This window comes from Hoplias malabaricus, chromosome 5 (genome assembly GCF_029633855.1).
Source record: "Hoplias malabaricus isolate fHopMal1 chromosome 5, fHopMal1.hap1, whole genome shotgun sequence".
NCBI classification, from domain to species: domain Eukaryota; kingdom Metazoa; phylum Chordata; class Actinopteri; order Characiformes; family Erythrinidae; genus Hoplias; species Hoplias malabaricus.
The window spans coordinates 33,504,305-33,524,357 of NC_089804.1; the positions used below are offsets into that span (position 1 = coordinate 33,504,305).

General features: G+C 39.7%; 3 protein-coding genes across 6 annotated transcripts in view; 2 read left to right on the forward strand and 1 right to left on the reverse strand.

The window, feature by feature from the left end:
• The first annotated feature begins 451 nt into the window (after window positions 1-451).
• On the forward strand, window positions 452-7,498 carry sdhb (succinate dehydrogenase complex, subunit B, iron sulfur (Ip)). The gene is made up of 8 exons (XM_066671354.1): window positions 452-603; window positions 1,782-1,906; window positions 2,722-2,807; window positions 4,236-4,372; window positions 4,498-4,614; window positions 6,164-6,265; window positions 6,543-6,665; window positions 6,880-7,498. Exons 1-8 carry the CDS (start codon window positions 532-534, stop codon window positions 6,958-6,960), a joined length of 843 nt encoding a protein of 280 aa, XP_066527451.1. The 5' UTR covers window positions 452-531; the 3' UTR covers window positions 6,961-7,498.
• Window positions 7,499-9,329: 1,831 nt separating this feature from the next.
• On the forward strand, window positions 9,330-16,877 carry mfap2 (microfibril associated protein 2). Its single transcript, XM_066672064.1, has 9 exons — window positions 9,330-9,384; window positions 12,292-12,420; window positions 12,553-12,600; window positions 13,341-13,373; window positions 13,505-13,561; window positions 13,638-13,682; window positions 13,894-13,981; window positions 14,118-14,191; window positions 14,308-16,877. The coding sequence occupies exons 2-9, from the start codon at window positions 12,384-12,386 to the stop codon at window positions 14,409-14,411; spliced, it is 486 nt and encodes a 161-aa protein (XP_066528161.1). The 5' UTR covers window positions 9,330-9,384; window positions 12,292-12,383; the 3' UTR covers window positions 14,412-16,877.
• Window positions 16,878-17,558: 681 nt separating this feature from the next.
• The window catches only part of LOC136697149 (rootletin-like), a 33,568-nt gene continuing 31,073 nt past the window's right edge, over window positions 17,559-20,053 (reverse strand). For all 4 annotated transcript variants that reach the window (XM_066672117.1, XM_066672116.1, XM_066672115.1 and 1 more), the window contains exons 36-37: window positions 19,859-20,032; window positions 17,559-18,136 (exon numbers count right to left, since the gene is read on the reverse strand). In XM_066672117.1, coding sequence (XP_066528214.1) covers window positions 18,056-18,136; window positions 19,859-20,032 — 255 coding nt within the window. In that variant the 3' untranslated portion in view covers window positions 17,559-18,055. The remainder of the gene's footprint in view (window positions 18,137-19,858; window positions 20,033-20,053) is intronic.

Below are 20,053 nucleotides of genomic sequence, written 5' to 3' on the forward strand. Positions count from 1 at the left end.
GTATTTATTTATTTATTAGGCAAGTATAGTAATAAAAATATACTTTTACACAAGTCCAAAAGAGAAAAGTGGGAATAAAGGATTAAGGAGAAGTTGCAGAGAAAAAAATAAAGTAGGTATTTTAAATAAATAATACAACAAAAGAGGTAATTGCTATTGTTTTAATTTTAAGCTAAAAGAATATGTACATTTAAGGGCTTTGTCCATCAAATTACAGTACTTTATTGTGAATTTATTTTTGAGTTTATAAAATTTGCTGAAGAACATTAAGTTATTCAATTTTCTTTAAAGTTGTGATATGTGCAGTAACAGGGTTTTTATTTATTTATTTATTTATTTATTTATTTATTTATTTATTTATTTATTTATTCACAGCTCTCTGTGGGAGTGTTGGGAAGTTTAAAGGGAGTCTGTGGCAGGAATAGAGTCTGAAGCTTCAGAGTCGATTCCCATTTTACAAACGCCCGGCACGGAAGAGTCAATTCTCTCTTATGACTCGGCACATGACTCCACCAACGGATCAGTGAAGTGATGATGGCCGCGCTGTGTGGATGTTGGACTCGGCGCTGTTCCATGGCTCTGCGCCGCTCCCCCGGGCTCCAGGTCAGACTCACACAAACAGACCACACCGGAGAACGGCTCACAACTGAAAACATACATACATACAGACATGAGCACCTTAGCCGGGATTTAAATCGCTCTGTCAGCGCGCTCATTAGCCGTTTAGCTTAGCTGAGCCAGGTCACTTACAAAATAAGTGATTCGGAATAATTTAATAATAGATTCTTATCAAAAAATGACACTTTGCGTATGTTAAATGAGCTTTTAAAAGACACGTGTGTATGTGATTTTTGGTTAATTGTCCAGTGAGTGTGAGACCCCTGACCTTTAGGCTGAAGGTGGGTGTTATGAAAGATATCTGAAGTGACCTGTGTGTGTACTGTAGTAATGTAAGTAACACACTAAATTTTAGGTCCATCTTTGGACACTAGTTTCTGTTTTGTATAACATTACATCACATCAGCTGAACCCACTTGGAGGAGAACACTACATTGACTCAGTGCTGAACTCAGGTGGAGAAAATTACCTGCTTCAAAGTCAACATCATGCCAAAAAAGGAAGTCCCATGTATTGAACTTACCTCATAAGACCAGCACTGTGTCTGAAACTGTACCCTATTCCCTATAGTGCATGATTTTTGGGTTCTGTCGTAATGTAGTAGTGACTGAAAACAAATTTCTTTGCACTCAAACAATCCCAGAAAGCATCACTCTAGCAGCATACAACCCATGTCCCCTAGAGGAGAGCAAATACCCATATTCCAGTGGTTTCTTTGGTAAAACCCCCCATGAAGTCCTGTCCAAAATTGTTCACTATACTATATAGTGAGTAACATAGGGAATAGGGAGCCATGTTGGACACAGCGTACAAACTTCCAAAAATAAACAAACACACACTTAAGCCTGAAATCCAATGTGTTCATTAGAAAACAGGTTGAGGGACATTATTATTGGACTTAACTTAGGCTTTAGTTATCTGGCTAACTGAGATATCATGCTGTATGGAGCAGCCTCTAATGTAATGTAAACAGTAACCTCCTCAGGACAGAAACTTTGTTCCAGAGTGTGTTCTGTATAACTCCAGACTTGATGCAACCTGTTCCGCTGTGTTTCCCTGGTTCTGAGCTCATTGTGTGTTGGAGAAGGCTCTGGCTCTCCTCTACTGTGTTTTAGAGGTTCCTGTTTTATTTACTGTTGTTTATTGATTTGTTTCTCCTGCAGGCCCTGAGATATGCGCAGACCGCTGCAGCTGCAGCTCGGATTAAAAAGTTCCAGATTTATCGCTGGGACCCAGACACCCCGGGAGATAAGCCCCGGATGCAAACCTACGAAATTGACCTCAATGCGTAAGTCACTCTAAAATCTAAAGATGCTGCCACTGTGATGGTTTTATGAGGGAATTAAACTGGCAGTCTGTCATTTCTACCATTAAAAATGTAGCAAACAATTTTTAAATAAAGTGATTTTTGTGATTTTTCTGAGGGCAGCAGTGTTTAAAGCACTATACTGACACCTTGTGAGCTGAATGTTTTTGAGATTCTGCCTCATTGTGGGGGACCCATTCTCTGGAACATAATTCTAATCTCATTTGTAACTAATGCCAGGCTCCTCAATCTGAATCCTGTGTGAACTGATGTTGATCGATATTATCAGCTTCTGAAGTAGACTCTGTTCTTTGGACACTCATAAAATGACAGACTTTGTGATTAATATGAACAGATATTAACTAATGTCCTTGTTTGGAGGGAAACAAAAGCTTTCTGTTGTTCAGCTCCACTTTTCCTTCACTTTTCACCTTCTGTTTGAGTCTGCTGTTGTTACTCAAAAGAAAGAGCGGGGCTTTTTTATTTGTTGTTCATGTTTTGATTCTTGGTTAAAGTTATTGAGGTGTGGTTCTCTCATGTTATCCATATTTATAAAGTTGTGTTTTTCTGTGACACTTTCACTTGCCATAGTCCTTATTTATTAGTGAGTTTTAGACTGTGATTCTTTACTGCACTAAAATTTCCCACTCGTTTTGTATTAGTAATCCCACTGAGTAATTCACAGTGAATGCTGATAGATCAGTAAAGGCTTAAAGAGCTTTTAACTGGATGGTAATGCAGTAATCAAGGTATAATCCCACTGTTTGAAGTGACGTGTGTTTACTCTTTGTCCGCAGCTGTGGGCAGATGGTGCTGGATGCATTGATTAAGATAAAAAACGAGATGGACTCCACCCTCACCTTCAGACGCTCCTGCAGAGAAGGTCAGAAAAGGACAAGGGCCTCATTTATAAAACTCATTGTGGATTCTGGAGTGAAAATTGTGTGTGTGCCCAAATCCAGAAAATAACATGCGCCCAAAAATTCAGAATCATAAAACCGTGCACACATTGATTGACAACATGTGGCTGTAGCAGTAAACAGTGTTAAATCGGATCATTAACCAGTCATCATCGTTCACAAAAATATCTTCATGATTTCTAAAAACATTTTGTTGCCTTATTTGTCAGTTAGCTAGGTTTTAGTAGCGCCAAATGCCATTATGACAGACATGCATTAACCTCTTGCTTATTTATTAAGACCTGTGATTCTGTACATGTTAGAGCTGTTTAGGCTCATAATTATGTGCAACTATTACCAGTACTGTCTATTTATTAAGAAGTTTAATTAATTATTAGGGTTCAAGCACGCAGTGTGTTATTTTTCTTCTTCTTCTTCTTCTTCTTCTTCTTATTATTATTCATTTATATGGCACTTTTCAAGAAACACATTAAAAAGCACTTTGCAAATTAATGTATTACATTGAGATAAAAGAAAATGGACTAAAATAATTTAAATGAAAAAAATCTAAATAAAATACAGAGTGAAATAAAACAAGTGAGAGTGAAACAATGCTACAAATAAAGTAGAAAGAGAAACAGCAAGCAATGGAACTACAATTATTTTTTAATATTCTGCATTATTTAAAGTTATTTTAAAGAAGTGAGTGATCATTTCTTATTCTTTTATATTAGTTTTTTAATCCTTATGCATTATATACTGATACGTGTGAAAATGGTTTGCACATTTACTTGCATTTCTCTATTTTACCACATGATGTCATCAATTTTTGCTCTCTCTGCAAATGTGTATGCATGGATCAAACCTTGCTTAAATATACACTAATTCATACAAAATGTATTTCTTTATAAATCACAGTTTCTGCGTGAGATGTTTCGTATGCAGTTCAGGCCCATTGTTGTGTGTACACACACTTTGTAAATGTGGCCCAGGGCAAAAGAGAACAAACTTTTTAAAAAGACAGTTTTCAGCTTAAAGGAACACTTTGTAATGGAAAATAAAGCATCTGTAATTGCTACTCGTCTCAGCACTAGAATCTGCACTATGTAACTTTTGGAGAAGGGTAAGAAACTACCTTCCTCCCTCCCTCCCCATTGATTTCATTAAAGTGCTTTAGAAATTAATTACACTAGGGGGAGCCCCTACAGCAAAAAAAAAAAAAATCTTGCCTAGTGTTCCTTTAAATGTGATTTACACATTTCTCATTTTCCCCTCTTATAATGTCATTACATGATATATTACATTTATTCAGTTATCAATTAAGTGTTTAAATACATTTTTGTAATTAAACATGGATTATAAACACTTCTAAGTGTTGATGATGTGGTAATTGTGTGTGTGTGTGTGTTTAGGTATCTGTGGTTCTTGTGCGATGAACATCAATGGTGGGAACACATTAGCCTGTCTGAACAAAATCGACAGTGATCTTAGTAAAGTGACAAAGATCTACCCGCTTCCACACATGTATGTGGTTAAAGATCTGGTTCCGGTGAGTATCTCATACACACACTGACCCCGACCCCACTGTATTTAATACACTCTTTCACAGTATTGATGCAGTAAACTGTGTTTTTACGAAGCGATGAGTCTTTAATAATGGTCTGTCTTCATTAGGACATGAGTAACTTTTATGCTCAATACAAGTCCATCGAGCCGTATCTGAAGAAAAAGGATGAGAGTACACAGGGGAAGGAGCAGTATCTGCAGAGTGTGGACGATCGACTGAAACTGGTACCTGGTCCATCACACATGACCACTCACTCTACCACCAAAACTATGCCACTAGGGTTGGGCGGTATAACGATAATGCCATATGTTATAGTATTTAAAAATGTGGATGGTATCTCAAAATGAGGGCGGTATTTATGATGTGTGTGTGCTGTGTCATGTTTATGTTCTGTGCCTTTAAGAACAATGCCAAATATTTTTGTGCATTTAAGTGAGCCACAGGGAGGGGGCGCTGTGGGAGCTCACTGAGTATAGACGTGACAGTCTTAAAACGGGTGGAGAAAACAAGCCCAGTAGCTCACCGCAGTTGTGAGTTTAGCGGTGAGTTTGGGTTAAGAGAGGAAGAAGGATGAAAACAGACAAAATACTCAAATCACTGATAATGAGGCTTTATCCTCTAATTCTGTGTGTTTTGAGCCTCAGTTCACTGGAAAAGTATGTGCTGTGGTGTGCTAAACCAAGGGCCTGTTAGCTGGCCAGCTCTGCTTCTGAACAGTGTAGGATCATCTTAGTTTGCTTGTTTTCAAACTTTTCCCTTCCTCCAAAACTATTCGCTGAAATTGGCTCTCTAATAAATGACTTTGTGCTCACAGATATAAGGCTCAGTGCAGCTAAAAAGTGCACCCTCCACACACCCACACCATCCCCATGGTAAAAATTTTGAGACAGTATGAAAACAAACACCCTCCACACACAACCAAAACTACACCACGCCCCACACCACTAAAACTACACCACACACCACCAAAATGATATTACACACTACCTCACACCAACAAAGTACACCACACTACACCACACATAGAGCTGGGCAATATGGCCAAAAATGTTATCACAATAAGTTTTTCTGTATTGATCAATCTCAATATTTATCACAAAATTAACATTTTGTCACACTGTGACAGAGAACATCCTTCTTTAAAAAAAAAGTTCTGCAACCGGAGTCTGCAGCTGGAGTTGAAATTAAGTTTTGAGTTCTATTACCCAAAGCTTCTCATCGATATCAAGCAAAAATTAATTCTGAAACAAATTGATATTGTTTTATCGCCCAGCACTAACCACACCGCCAAAACTACACCACACACCACCAAAACTAAACTACATACCTACACACCACCAAAACTGCACCACACACACCACCAAACACCACAAAAACCACATCACACCTCATCACGCACCACCAAAACTACACCTCACAGCAGCACACCATCAAAACTGCACCACACACCACAAAAACCGCACCAGACAGCACCACACACCACCAAAACTACACCACGCAGCACCATACACCAACAAAACTACAACACACACCACTAAAACTACATTACACAGCTCCACACACCACTAAGACTACATTACACAGCTCCACACACCACCAAAACTACACCACACAGCTCCACACACCACCAAAACTACACCACACAGCACCACACACCACCAAAACTACACCACACAGCACCACACCACACAGCTAATGGACAGTAATGACAGCTACCTCTGCCTCTGACTTGAGTACTGTGAATATGACCCTGTGTGTGTGTGTGTATGTTAGGACGGACTGTACGAGTGTATTTTGTGTGCATGCTGCAGTACAAGCTGTCCAAGTTATTGGTGGAATGGAGATAAGTACCTGGGACCTGCCGTCCTCATGCAGGTAAGAAACGTTTTATTTAAGCGTTTATTTGTAGGCTTCCCACACCGAGTATAATTTAACACATAAAGAATTCAAAGCTTGTGAGAATGTTCTTTATTCTGAATGATGCAGAAATGAACATTTGTAACTGTAAACATATAAATGCCTCCATGAGCTCCTTCTGGTGTGGGTTTTCTTTCATTCTTTGAACACACAAGTGCTAATAGCTCCCCCTTGTGGAGAGGTTTTAAACATTTAACTGTGGCTCAGAGGATACTCATTTCAGCATGCTTTCCAGGCGTACCGGTGGATGATAGACTCTCGTGATGATTATACAGAGGAGAGACTGGCGAAGCTGCAGGATCCATTCTCTCTTTATCGCTGTCACACCATTATGAACTGCACTAGAACTTGCCCCAAGGTGCAGAGAACACATTACACACTTTACACACATTTCAAATACTACACACACAATTTTTCAGTGTTAGAAAAATAATGTTAGCTCTTACCCTGCTTTCTTATTCTGAACTATTTCACTCTGTACACTTCTGAATTAATTTAGGATAAGTTCTAACATTGAGAGTGGTGCTTCGCATCAGTGACCGTGTGGGTTCTTGTTTTTATACCTTGTTCAGGGTCTGAACCCAGGGAAAGCTATCGCAGAGATAAAGAAGATGATGGCGACGTATAAAGAGAAGAAAGCAGCCACAGCGTGATCTGTGGCTCCACCTTAAAAACTCCATAGCAACAATAGCAGCAGTCCATAACAACAGTATCATTGTACAGTGCTTGAAAATGCTCTGACCGGTTCTTTGACCCCAACTCCATCATACACACACATACGTCATAACCTCTTGCAGAATGCACACTGCACAAACACAGCAGATTTTAAGAAAAAACATGTTTTAATTGTGCTCCTACAGCATTCCTTCATTACTGTCTATTATATAAGGCTTCACAGGGAAAGAGTGGTTGTGTGTGTGTTTGTGTGGTCAGGGAATTTTGAAGTATGTTACAGCTTAAAGTCTTCTCTCGTATGCCTCATATTTGTGTAATAAATTAAAACATAAAACCCACAGCTCTGAAGTCTCGTTGTTTTTACAATGGTTAACTTTGTAAAAATGTACGGTGTACTTATGCATTTTCTATGTTTATTTGCCGCCACCAAATTTGAATGATACCAGATGTATTATTGATACGTGTCAATGTCCAGTCCACAAGGGAGCAGCAGAGAGCACACTAATATAATAAATTATGTCATTCTTATAAAAATGAAGCATTCTGGGAGCTTATTTTGCTGATGTGTTTGTTATGATGCCATTTTAGGCCAAAATTCAAACTTACACACTCTGTGTGTAATCCTCTCATAGACACTATCAATCCTTTCATTCACACCATTGAACCCTCACACATTCACCATCAAACCTTCTCTCACACACCATCAATCCTTCCTACAGGCAACAGCGAACACTCACACACACCATCAAATCCTCACACTCGCCATTAAACCCTCTCTCACACACACCATCAACCCTTCTTACATGCAACAGTGAACCCTCTCACACACCATCAGTCCTTTTTACATGCACCATTGAACCCTCTCACACACGATCAAACCTCTCTCACACAGCATCAATCCTTACACACACCATCAGACCCTCTCACCCTAGGGCATGAAATAGACTTTGACAGAAAGTGTATATGGGTTTGACAATCAATGAGAGAGACTTTGATTGTAATGTGTGAGAGTTTGATGATTGCGTTTTCTGACTTGCAGACATGTTGCGACATCGGCAACCACCAGCAGCCAATGCAACTGTTGATGAGATATTTTCTTTATTTAACATTGCAGGAGGAATTAATGCATTTTGTTGAATTTTTTTGGCCTATTTATAGGTTATAAGATGTTATTTTAGTCAGTCAGATCTGTTTTTGTGATTAAAGGAAATTAATTGGATGGACGAAGTGTCTCCCTATCAAATGTTGCATTGACTGCCATTGGCAATACATCTGACATATTGTCACTGGGTTAATTTATGTTAAGAGGTCAATAGCCTTGTGTAAATGTAATCTGGATTCCATTTAACGTGGCTGACTGGGATTTCTATATGTTAGGCCTCTCATACCCTTTGGGCAGACCACCCACCTCCTGAAATGTGACATTATAAAAACTGTGTAACTTCACTTGTGCAACTGTTGTATAATTTTATATTGTATTTCATTTGCTCTTCTCGGAAATTTAAACTACATTCTTGTTTTTCATTCATTCATTGTCTGTAACAGCTTGTCCATTTCAGGGTCTCGGTGGGTCCGTAACCTACCCAGGATCACTGAGTGCAAGGCAGGATCACACGCTGGAGGGGCCGCTAGTCCTTCACAGGGCAACACACACACCTACTGACACTTTTGAGTCGCCAATCCAGCTACCAACATATGTTTTTGGACTGTGGGAGAAAACCACGCGGGGAGAACACACCAAACTCCCCACAGACAGTCACCCGGAGCGAGACTAGAACCCACTGTCTCCAGGTCCCTGGAGTTGTGTGACTGTGACATTTCCTGCTGCCCCACATTCTTGTTTACATGACCTATTAAGAAAGAACAAATATCCTAATAATGCCTGCGGTCCAGTGAAGACTCCTCCATAACATCCAGTTTTTTCTAAACTATAACCGATATAGATTGATCCAAATAAACCCTTCTGTGTTAATGGAGTACAGAGCGCATACAGCAGAAGGAACCAGCTGGAGAAATGGGTGGAGACAGTAGATATATTGAGCGATGATTATATGTCAGGGAGGTTTAGTGAAGGATGAGGATTGGTCAGTGAGTCTCAAAATGTTCTGGGATAAAGCTGAATAAACCATATATGGTAGACATTTTATCAAAAGGATAATAGCTACTACTGTTTCTTGGGTTCTAAAATCAAGGTAAGAACAGTAAGAAAGAACATGAGTACTGTGTGAGTTTGTGTGTGACCGCAAGTGTGCTGTATACATGGGCGTAGCCTGTGGTTCCTGAGGTGGGCACTAGGACCTAGGGTAGCTGACAGACCCAGTCATTCACTCCCAAACACTCACACACACACACACACTCACACACAGAGGCTGAGAGCTCTTGAAAAGTAAAGATACATTAAGGTAAGTATTTAAACTATTGTTGCTGTATACAATTTAGTATAACCTTATATTTAAGACCAGATGTTTACATAAATTTCAGGTCTTTGCCTTTCTTCAGATTTTTCAGATCATACAACTGAGGGCAGAGTTTGGGATTTTTTCAAATTACAGGCTTTTTCTGAGTGAAAGCAAGTTAATAGGAAGAGACTATAAATATGGCATTTGATCTCTCAGTTTCTGTGTGTGATATCTGTTTATTTGCTGAGGGTAAAGTACAGGAACAAACAAAAATGTATCAGAACTTTTTCCAGTTTGTTCAGATCTGTAAATGAACTACCTGGGAGTGTGCTTTACACTACAGTAGAACAAAAATGTAACCCCCATAGAGGATATGTACTTATTTGCACTTAATTACACTCACTTACACTTATTACACACAGCCAACAAAACCAGGTGTGCCCAAACTTTTGCACACCACCCGACTCTTTTTGGCTTCAGCCCTCATGGCAAATTCCTTTGTGTTGTAAAAATGAATAGAAAAGTCACAAATGTGTGTTTGTTTTATTTGTAGTGATATTGTTATTATGATAAACCTGGAGCTCCTCATTTTGAGGTGGGTGTGGGGGGGTGTATGGTAGTGTATATGATGGGAGGTGGGGTTTAGCTTGGAGCAAATGACAGCACAATAGAGAGGAGAGAGCCAGCATGAATACTGTGTGTGTGTGTGTGTGTGTGTGTGTGTGTGTGTGTGTGTGTGTGTGTGTGTGTTTTGTGAATTAGATGTTAAAGACAGATTTATGTTCTCAATGTATGTAAATGGAACACAGTCAGACAGTACAGTCCGAAGAGGAGAGGAGGAAAAAGAGGATAGGACATTGAAGGAGAAAAGAAAAGAAGAGTGGAGGAGTAAGGGAGTGAGGAAGGAGAGGAGGTGTAGTGGTTTGCGAGTTGGGGGAGGGGACAGAGAGGGGGCGAGTGTGTGTGTGTGTGTGTGTGTGCGTGGGGGGGGCCTGGTAATAGTTCCCAGATGTGAACTGGGAAAACATATGGTTTCCGATGGCCACTGTGATGCACTGGAGGAATGTCTGGACTCTCAGACACACACATATACACACGTAACGCATACACAAACTAGAGCATATTTATTACACTTTATTTTATCCCGTATAGGGGGTTGTGTCATCTAAGAGATGCAAAAAGTATTAGCACACTTTAAGGTTTAAACTGTGAGTAAATTTCCATGAAGTTCTTTAGGCTGTTTCAGACCCTGAAAAAGAAACTCCAGTGGAGAATCAGGGGAGGGACATTGAAGTTAAGTTTGAGACAAGGCTTAGTCCAGCCCAAACAATGAAGCAGACAATAAAGACTTTTATGAAGGTGGTCTCTTTTTTGTGGATAAACCCTAGACAAACTTCATCATTCATGTTCTGGTTAATGCAGTCCCAATCAGGAAAATCTTGCTGAAAAGACGATTTGTTCAGCTTTCTCAGGCTTCTAAAAAACATTTACATTTTGTTAGTATGAAAGGTGAAAAGACGACTACAAATAAACATCCCTCAATGTGTAAATTTGGTTGAAATGTAAATGCTCTGGAAAAAGATGTCTGTCTGATGGGCCAACCAGATTTAGCCCAAAAACAACATTTACATGATATCTGGTGTTGGCAAGATGTGTTTTGGACGCCTGCTGAAGGACCTATTTTCTTAGTATTGTGTTTCTGCATGAGCAGGGGATTGAACCCCGCTTTCCTGAGGTTCTACTGAACTCTGAACATTTCATCACAAATAAAATTATTCATTCATTCAATTCATTCATCCATTGTCTGTAACTGCTTATCCGGGTCTGGAGCCTACCTGGAATCACTGGGGGTGACATTCCTTCGCAGGGCGACACATACTCACACACATTCACTCACACCTGTAGACATTTTGAGCTGCCAATCCACCTACCAACGAGAGTTTTTGGACACCGGAGCACCCGGAGGAAACTCACATGGACACGGGGAGAACACACCAAACTCCTCACAAAAAAAATCAGTCTTGGAATACATATCCCTTGATTCAACATTGTTTTCAGAACAGAATAAACTTTTTAAAGCTGCACAGTGTAAGCTTGGTACGTTTTGGGGCCTTCAGTTGTGGAAATTCAAAAATGCATGTGTGGGAAAACCTCTGTAATGTGTGATGTGCTTTGTTTAATTTTCTTGAGCAAATTTATTTAAAGATCTGACAGCATTCAAATCGAAAAAGCTTGGAAATAGCTTTGTGATTTATGATGCTGTGTTATAGCTGAAATGTTTCCTCTGGACTCAGTAACACCACAACTTTCGGTTTTAATAAACACACCCCACACACAGCAACTTTAAGCATGGAACAGTGTCCAGATACTTTCAGGAGCCATCATATGTGCATAAACTCAGTGACTCTCAGCATGGCTGAAGTTTAGCTTGTGACTCTTACTGTACTCCTTCAACCGAATAACCCTGAATTAATGGAGAGAGAGAGTGAGAGAGAGAGAGAGAGAGAGAGAGAGAGAGAGGAAAATGACAACGATAGAGAGGGTGGGAGGTGGGGGTTTTATGCTGCAGAGCATTTCTAAGAAAAGAAGGGAAGAAGGAAAAGAGAAAAACAGAAGGAAAACAGGGATTGTTAAGGAGAGACCTGCCACATTCTTTCTGTCAGAGATTTTCTCTCTCCCCCTCTCCCCCTTTTCTTTTTCTTTCTCTCTGGGTCTCATTAAGAGTGAGAGAGAAAGAAAGACAGAGGGAGACCAGTTTATTGTATTGTTCAATTGTGCACTGTATATCTCTAACAGAATCAAATGAAAAATATCAAATCCAAGTGAATCAATTCATAGTAAATATTGTGCTAATGAATCATACAGTTGTGGGGTCACAGATTTACAGTCCTATTTTTCGTCTCTTTGCAGCGTGAGAGTCTGCCTTCAAATACACACACAGACATACACACGCACACACACGCAAACACAGACTCACATATACACACACACACACACACATAATGAGAGCCAGCATTCTCCTCCTGCTGGGACTGCCCGGTGAGTGTGAATCAAACACACACACGCGCACACACACACACACACACACACACACACACACACACACACACACACACACACACACACTGATACACAGTTTTTCTAACTTATATATTGTTTATTTTTCTGCAGTCCTCCTGGCACAGACACAGTTTGATGATGACCAGTATGGTGGTGGAGGTAATAATAATTAAATAATTAATTCATTCATTAATTCATTCATTGTCCGTAAGCGCTTTTCCAGTTCAGGTTTCCTGAGGGTCCGGAGGCTACTCTGAATCACTGGGTTCAAGGCAGGAACACACCCTGGAGGGGGCGCCAGTCCTTCACAGGGTGACAAACACTCACACATTTACTCACACCTACAGACACTTTTGAGTTGCCAAACCACCTACTAATGTGTGTTCTTGAACAGTGTAAGGAAACTGCAGCACATGGAGTAAATATACATTGACATGGGGAGAACACACCAACTCCAAAATTAATGGAATAATATTGTGCAGTGTCTGTCACACACTTCCCACATATGGACAGTTTAATGGAGGGATGTTTGTTCTCTGTCTGTCAATGGCTGTTTGCCATTGTGCTGTTATTTATTTTAGAAATAAAATGAGAAGAGATATTATTACTTGATTATTTTTTATTATTTATATTAGACTGTTATATTCAATTTGATTAAAGTCCCCCTCTGGTCATGGACTAAAATCTAAAACTACCCTCTGACATTAAAGACATAGAACCTATTTCCAAAAAAATATGTCTTTGAAGTGTCTTAGACGCAGCTCTTCACCTTCAGTCAGTCAAATATGACCTGTCTATGGTTAAATTGTCTGTGTTGGTAAGTGACATTAACAGATATATTTAAGAATATGAAATGCTTTAAAACTGCTGACACCCTGGGTGTATGTTTGTTTTGATAGATGAAAATGAGTATAACCCTTACAGTATAACTGGTAAGTCCAGCTCTCTCTGTCTGAGATTCTCTTTACCATTTAAAATTACAGCCAACTTCAAAGAGTGAACTTTTTTGGACTAAAATTTGTTTACAAAATTTTTTAAAAGTTTTTAAATTAAAATTTTACAGATCCTGATCACAGATCACAGATTTTACAGCAGCTAGCTCTGGAGGAAGGACAGACAGGTACACACACACACACACACACACACAAATCTTTCTCAAAATTCACCTTATTTATTTTTGTTGCTTTGTGTTTTAGAATCTCAGTTTCATCTGACAGAGCCCACTGAACCAGGACCACTGGGTGAGAGAGAGGGCAAGAGAACATACATACTGTTGCAGACAGTTTTTGTTAATGCTGTGTATATTATAGTAGAACTATGTGCTGTTTTTTTGATACAGTAACATGACATGACCAATCAAAGTGTGAGGGCAAAGTGATGTGTGATGATGAGACAGTGTGATTTGCGTAGTTTAAGAATTTTAACTGTTTGTCTGTTGTTGTTGTGGTTAAGACTGTCGTGAGGAACAGTATCCCTGCACCAGACTCTACTCCGTCCACCAGCCGTGTAAACAATGCCTCAACAACATCTGCTTCTACAGGTAAACAGACACACACAGACACACACACACACACACACACACACGCACAGACACACACATACATATTTTTTTTTAATTTAGGGATGTTATGGTTAATTAAAAAATAATCTCTCTCTCTCTCTCTCTCTCTCTCTAGTCTGCGCAGAATCTATGTTATTAATAAAGAGATTTGTGTAAGAACTGTGTGCGCCCATGAGGAGCTGCTCAGAGGTGAGATATATGTTTGTGTGTGTGTGTGTGTGTGTGTGTGTGTGTAAGACTAAAATAACAAAGCTACATCTACAGGACAAACATCTACAGTAACTTATATAACGGTGTATTTCCAGCTGACTTGTGCCGTGACCAGTTCTCTCGCTGTGGTGTAGCGGCGCTCACTGGCCAGTGTGCGACGCTAGGGAGCAGCTGCGTGAAGAGCTGTGGAGGATGTTAAAGATGACCAAAACAACAGCCACAATGCCCAAATACTGCCTGATCACATACACTCACACACCCTTTGACCATAAAACACTGTCTAAACATTTCATTCAGTTCCATTATCCAGGCTCCGCCCACATTTGTGTTCTTCCCTTTCTACTGTTGCTAGGTAGGACAAGCTTGAAAGAACAACTGATAACAATCCCATTCAAAGCTAATGGATATAGAAGGGGTGGGGGTGGGGGGGGATTGAGGTTTGTCGTATTACTGACGGAGTAGAGGTTGGAGACAAACCATGTTACAAACCAATTGTTCTCACTCTGATACCGTTCATTGTTGCCTGTATGCATAATCTTCAAGTGGCCAGTAGTTGATAGGTAGGACGCTTGATTTGTGCCACCTTGTCTCTTTTGAAAGGCGTGATGTTACCCGTGTTCGGATCGAGTTTTCACTACGTTTTTTCGAACACAGCTTACATAACAACCAATCAAATAAAAGCATCCGTCTGCTACAGCAACAGTGACCAATATGCCACACCTATGTAGGTGCAGGGAAAAGAACACTGATGCAACAGCAGAACATAAGTTTATTTAAAGGTGAATGAATATGTGAATGGAAGTGCATTTTCAAGTAAAACTGGGACAATATGTACTTAATGGTATTGAATAGAGCTCCATCACAGTTCCAATCCTAAAGCTGGAGGGCTGTATACCCTTCTAGCCCATGCTCAGTGAGCATGGTGAATTTAGGCTCATGTGCAGCTGTTCCAAAGTGTCCCATTTCAATTATGCTTGGATACAGAGTGTCCACATTGGGTTAATCTTAAATAGTTGACCTTACTCTGTACAGAGGGGTGACTAGAAACTTTTGGACACATAGTGCACAACAGTCCACGTTCTTGTTTGGCTCCTGAGCCTGTGTGGACATTGTGGTATAAAATACCAAACTTTATTGTATAATGTTATCGTACAAGCTTGTCCAACCTAGCAACAACTTACATAGTGTTCCTTTAAGCTGCAGTCACACTAAATATCATTCAGTGAAATTTGGTGAATTTGACGTGAAATTTTCATCCTTGAGCAATAGCACAGCTTTATCCATGGTGACCCAGAAGTGGTGGGACATTATAGAGCAGTAGCATAGACCCAGAATTGTGGACATGCTATTTTTATTATAAACACTTGTTGAGTTAGCTGCCTTGTTAGCTAACTACACCAGAATGGATGATTATTTGCGCCCACCTGTTTCACAAAGTGTCTAGTGATCTTGGCTTTTTTCCTGTTTTCAAATGCTTATCAAATTTATCTTAAATATTCCACTATTTGCATTTGATTTTTAGCCCTTAGCCCACTTCTGGAGCCACTGTGTTCATGTACTTAATCTAATCTACACACTAATCTACACACAAGCTGTTCTCTTAAGTGACTGGGGGAATTTATATAAACCTGTATTTACTTTTGTATTCTTTTATTTTTACGAATCCTTTCGACTGTACAAAGTCACCGGTGCTATCCGATCCATTCAAACTTGGTGCTAAGGCAACAGCAGCAGCACAGGAACAGCTGGAGGAAGATAGTTTATACTTTTAATATTGTAGTAATGGCTTTACTGTATCATGTACTTTGACTTTTTGTGTGTTTCTTTTCTATTTTTCTGTTAGTCAGTGGGCTGTATCATCCTTTCTGAAAAGAATTAGCTCTTTTTATACTGATCTAGGAACAGTTGCCGGTCAACCCACTTTACTGCAGCTCATGTGAGTCAAACATGGAACCTGCTGGGTTCAAGGGGAACATGGGCTCTGGTTGGGCTGGTACATGGGGTATACGTGGGACCCAGGTGGGATCCCTGAATCAGATATTTGTGCATAGCTTGGTAAATGACCTCAGATCAGCTTAATAAGAGCAAAATCAGAGTAGTTTTACCCTCTGTTTTCATACTGTTTATAAATATCCTCATTACACTCACAGGGATTTTTGGTGCTCTCAGCTAAATTAGCCTCAATGAGCTAGCTAGCTAATGCAAGTTTTTTGTTTGTTTGTTTCTTTGTTTTTTTTTTAAGATTTGATCACAAAACAAAATACATTTGTTAATATCTGATTTTCTTAGGCTTCATGCTCTTTTTTGTTTATGTTGCTAGCTGTGATGCTTTTAGCATGATGACTAAACATATGGAGTAGTTTTCCCCTGATAGCAAGGAGACAGCACAAAATTGTTAGTTCACTGAGGGCAAATTTATAGGTCCACTGGCGTTTTGCACAGGTTTTTCTGGGTGGACCACCAGTGATTAAACTGAATTTTAGACAAAATGACACATTTTAGCACTTTTCCATTCACAGTCCAGTTTACTAATTTTTCATTCATTAGGTTCTTTTGTTATTCTTTATAAATAAGATTAGTAAATAATCTTAATCCAGCACAGTGTCAACATTTTTAGCATAATTATTTTATATCAGGCTTACTCATTTTTATATCTCTCATAGTTGTTGGTAACATTTGTATTAGTTTGTTTTCCGGAATAAAAGTCTCTGTGAATTTAAAATCTGTTTGAGGAGATTAAAAATTATAGTTATATCCTGTACACAGAACAGTAATAGGAGTGGTCCGATGGTGGACAAGCAGTGGTCTACGGTCGGTGGTGTGCCAAACTTTCTATGCCAATGAACCGATATATGCTCACTGTCTGGGAATGCATAAAGCCCATTTCAAACTCAGCAAATTGCATGTAATAATAATGAATTAATATTTAGAAATAAGTATTTAGTGTTGATTATTAACTACTTCTTCAAGAAATTTCTTTATATATAGGATATCTGAATATGCAAGTTGTGCTTCTGACATCTATGTTTATGTCAACCTTAGTGAATTAGTGATGGGACGAGCATTGAATTGGCCACAAAATAAAATAAAACATTAAAATAAGCATTTCTTAAAAAAGAGATATGTCTATAAAATCTTATAAACATAGCACTGAAATAGAAGGTTAATACTTCGCAAATGATCTGCCACAGAGGCCAATCAGCACTGACCTCAAATACTGAAGCATTATCAATAACTAATAATCATTAAAATATTCAACCTCTATTCCAGCAGAAATGGCTCAAACAATCTTCACAATGGAAACATGAGGAACTGTAATGACAATCAATACAAACAAAGTGATGCATTTATGTTTTATTTAAACAAGTCAAACACGGTTTAATCTATGTACAAAGTTAGTACAGATCATGTTGTTAAAATATTACAATTCAGGTTTTCACATTAGTTCTTTAAACAGGCTGAGAGACTGGAACTCCTCAAACACTGACCAGATTTACAAATACCAACAAAACCCCTGTGTGTGTGTTTGGTGGGGTGTACAATAGCATTAGATCTGGCAACATATGATATGTAAAACATTAAAACATTTAGTGGTCAATGCACAGAGAAATAAACAGTGTGTGTGTGGTGTGTCTGATTTGGTCCTCCAAAAATGTCCTGCAAAAAATACAGGTTCATAACCTTAATACAATAATGTATAATTAATAAAAATGACTAAGACTGCAGTGTTTGTGAGCTTTGGGCTGATCTGAGTTCAGATCTGTGTGTGTTTGTGAGTTTTGTTCGGACCTGAGATCAGATTTGTGAGAGTTTATGATTTATGAGTTCTGGTCTGATCTGAGATCAGTTGCTCAGGTGCAGTGAGCCCACAGATGGATGTCTGCGTCGCAACTCGTGCTGCAGCTGCTCCTTTAGTGTCAATAACTGCAACACACATAAAAATGTTACTTAATCTCTAGTCCTAAACATCAAGTTAAAGTTATCTTCCGGAATATGAAATATTTTGACTTTAATGACATCACAAAAACATTTTGGTCTTTGGTGATATGTGTCCTTTAAGGCTAGAGGTCGGGAATAAAGAGCTGATGCTAAAGGAGTATTTGGCCACATTACAACCCAATCCCCAAACACAACAAAAACCATTTGCTTCTTGTCTCCCCATCATTAGCCCCCCTCACAGTCACATATATAAACAATCCTGGCAGCTTCAAGTCATTAGTTTATTTGACTTATTTTCTGGCAGAGCATTAAACCACCTGTAAACACAACTCCTTTCCCACTGCAGTGTTCTCCTTTTATAACCCTGCCTTATAAACAGTGAAGAGCAAGAGTTCAGATGTGACTCAGCTCTGTTATTTTTGAGTAAACACACGTGTCCGGGCACAAACAGGACAATAATGAGACACAGACTGGTCTGTAACTATGTCTCTGAGCTTCACAATGCTTTCATTGATCACAGCAGCTTTAAAGTGTGAGTCATTTCACTGTTCTCTCACTGCGGGAGGACCAGACGGAGCCGAGCAGGCTGTAATCACCGCTAAACTCCAACAGGTTTGAAAAGCAAAAGACAAAGGGATGTCATCATTTCAGTCCCTCTGTCGAAGACAGCAGTGTGCCCGTCGCCATTGGAGGACAGTGGGGATGGATGAAAGGGGCTTCCATTCCCCGCAAGTCCAAGTTGACAGAAGACTAGGGGTCCACCATGAGTGGTCAGAGGTGGGTGGAGGCTGTGTACGTCATTTTCTCCTCATTCACCTTGTCTCTCCTCTCTTGTTTGTGTGCTCCCATCAAGGAACACCTAGTTAGGGATGTGCTGTCAATAATAAGAAGAACAGGAGAGAGCAGAGGAGAGAGAGATGGACAGAGGAAGCAGCAGTGGAAGGCTTCCTCACCAACTCTGTTAGAAAGACACTGCAATCCTTTGTTTGGGAACCATAGTTTAAAGGCTCTGGTTCATCCAGAGTTTCCCCGTGAAATGAAGGTCGTAGAAGGCAGCAGAGTGTTCCTCTCTGGTGCAGGGAGGAACGGCTTTAACGCTAATTTCTTCTCCCTTTGTGTACGTTAATAAAGCTTTCTGTTTCAATCGTTGCAGTTACTGTCCAGACTTTTATATATCTTTTACATAATTAAGGATGTTAAACTCCACATCCACTAGAGGGCAGTTCAGAGTCAAGTTTCTGACAACAACAACAACAAACCTGGAGATGGTGGAGTAGCTGATAGTGTAATGTTACTCATTAAAAAAAAGATGAAAGAGGCAGCTGTGTAAACAGCAGTGGTCTGAGAAGATGTTAAAAACTTGTGGATGGACATTTACTTTCTCTTATTTTACTAGAGATTGTATTTCTATAAACAACAGGCTGGACTGTACTCCTACGGTTCCATTCAGGTTCATATCCGTAAACTTTCAGAGAACGTGCACAAATACGGACGAAATAAATGCAGAGTATGGACTTTGTGCATATCCGTTTTAACATTCATGAGGCGTCAGACTCATTGGACTCATTAATGGCCATTTCACTCCATGCTCTATTCTGGACATGATACAAAACCATGTGTTTGACTGAACATCTATGTTCAGAAGCAGCTGAATTCTTGACAAACATTTGGATGTGTAGTGCATGTATTTCATGGTGTTGTTAGTACCTGCTCCTCGAGCCCCTTCACTCTCTGTCTGTGAGCCCTCTCTCGGGCGGCCAGCGTCCTCTCTGCTTCTCTCAAACTGGCTCTCAGTCGCTCCACCTCCTTCTGGGCATCGTCACGGTGACGGGCCAATTCCTCGCTTGTGGCGTGGGACGACTCCATCTCCGTGAGCTGAGCCTGGATAACACACAAACACAC

Excerpts from the sequence above, each read along its gene's own strand:
- sdhb (XM_066671354.1), top strand. The coding sequence starts at position 532 with ATGATGGCCGCGCTGTGTGGATGTTGGACTCGGCGCTGTTCCATGGCT. Across the intron at positions 1,907-2,721 it reads TACGAAATTGACCTCAATGC|CTGTGGGCAGATGGTGCTGG; the intron begins GTAAGTCACTCT and ends CTTTGTCCGCAG. Across the intron at positions 6,266-6,542 it reads GACCTGCCGTCCTCATGCAG|GCGTACCGGTGGATGATAGA; the intron begins GTAAGAAACGTT and ends CATGCTTTCCAG.
- mfap2 (XM_066672064.1), top strand. The coding sequence starts at position 12,384 with ATGAGAGCCAGCATTCTCCTCCTGCTGGGACTGCCCG. Across the intron at positions 12,421-12,552 it reads CCTCCTGCTGGGACTGCCCG|TCCTCCTGGCACAGACACAG; the intron begins GTGAGTGTGAAT and ends ATTTTTCTGCAG. Across the intron at positions 12,601-13,340 it reads TGACCAGTATGGTGGTGGAG|ATGAAAATGAGTATAACCCT; the intron begins GTAATAATAATT and ends TTGTTTTGATAG.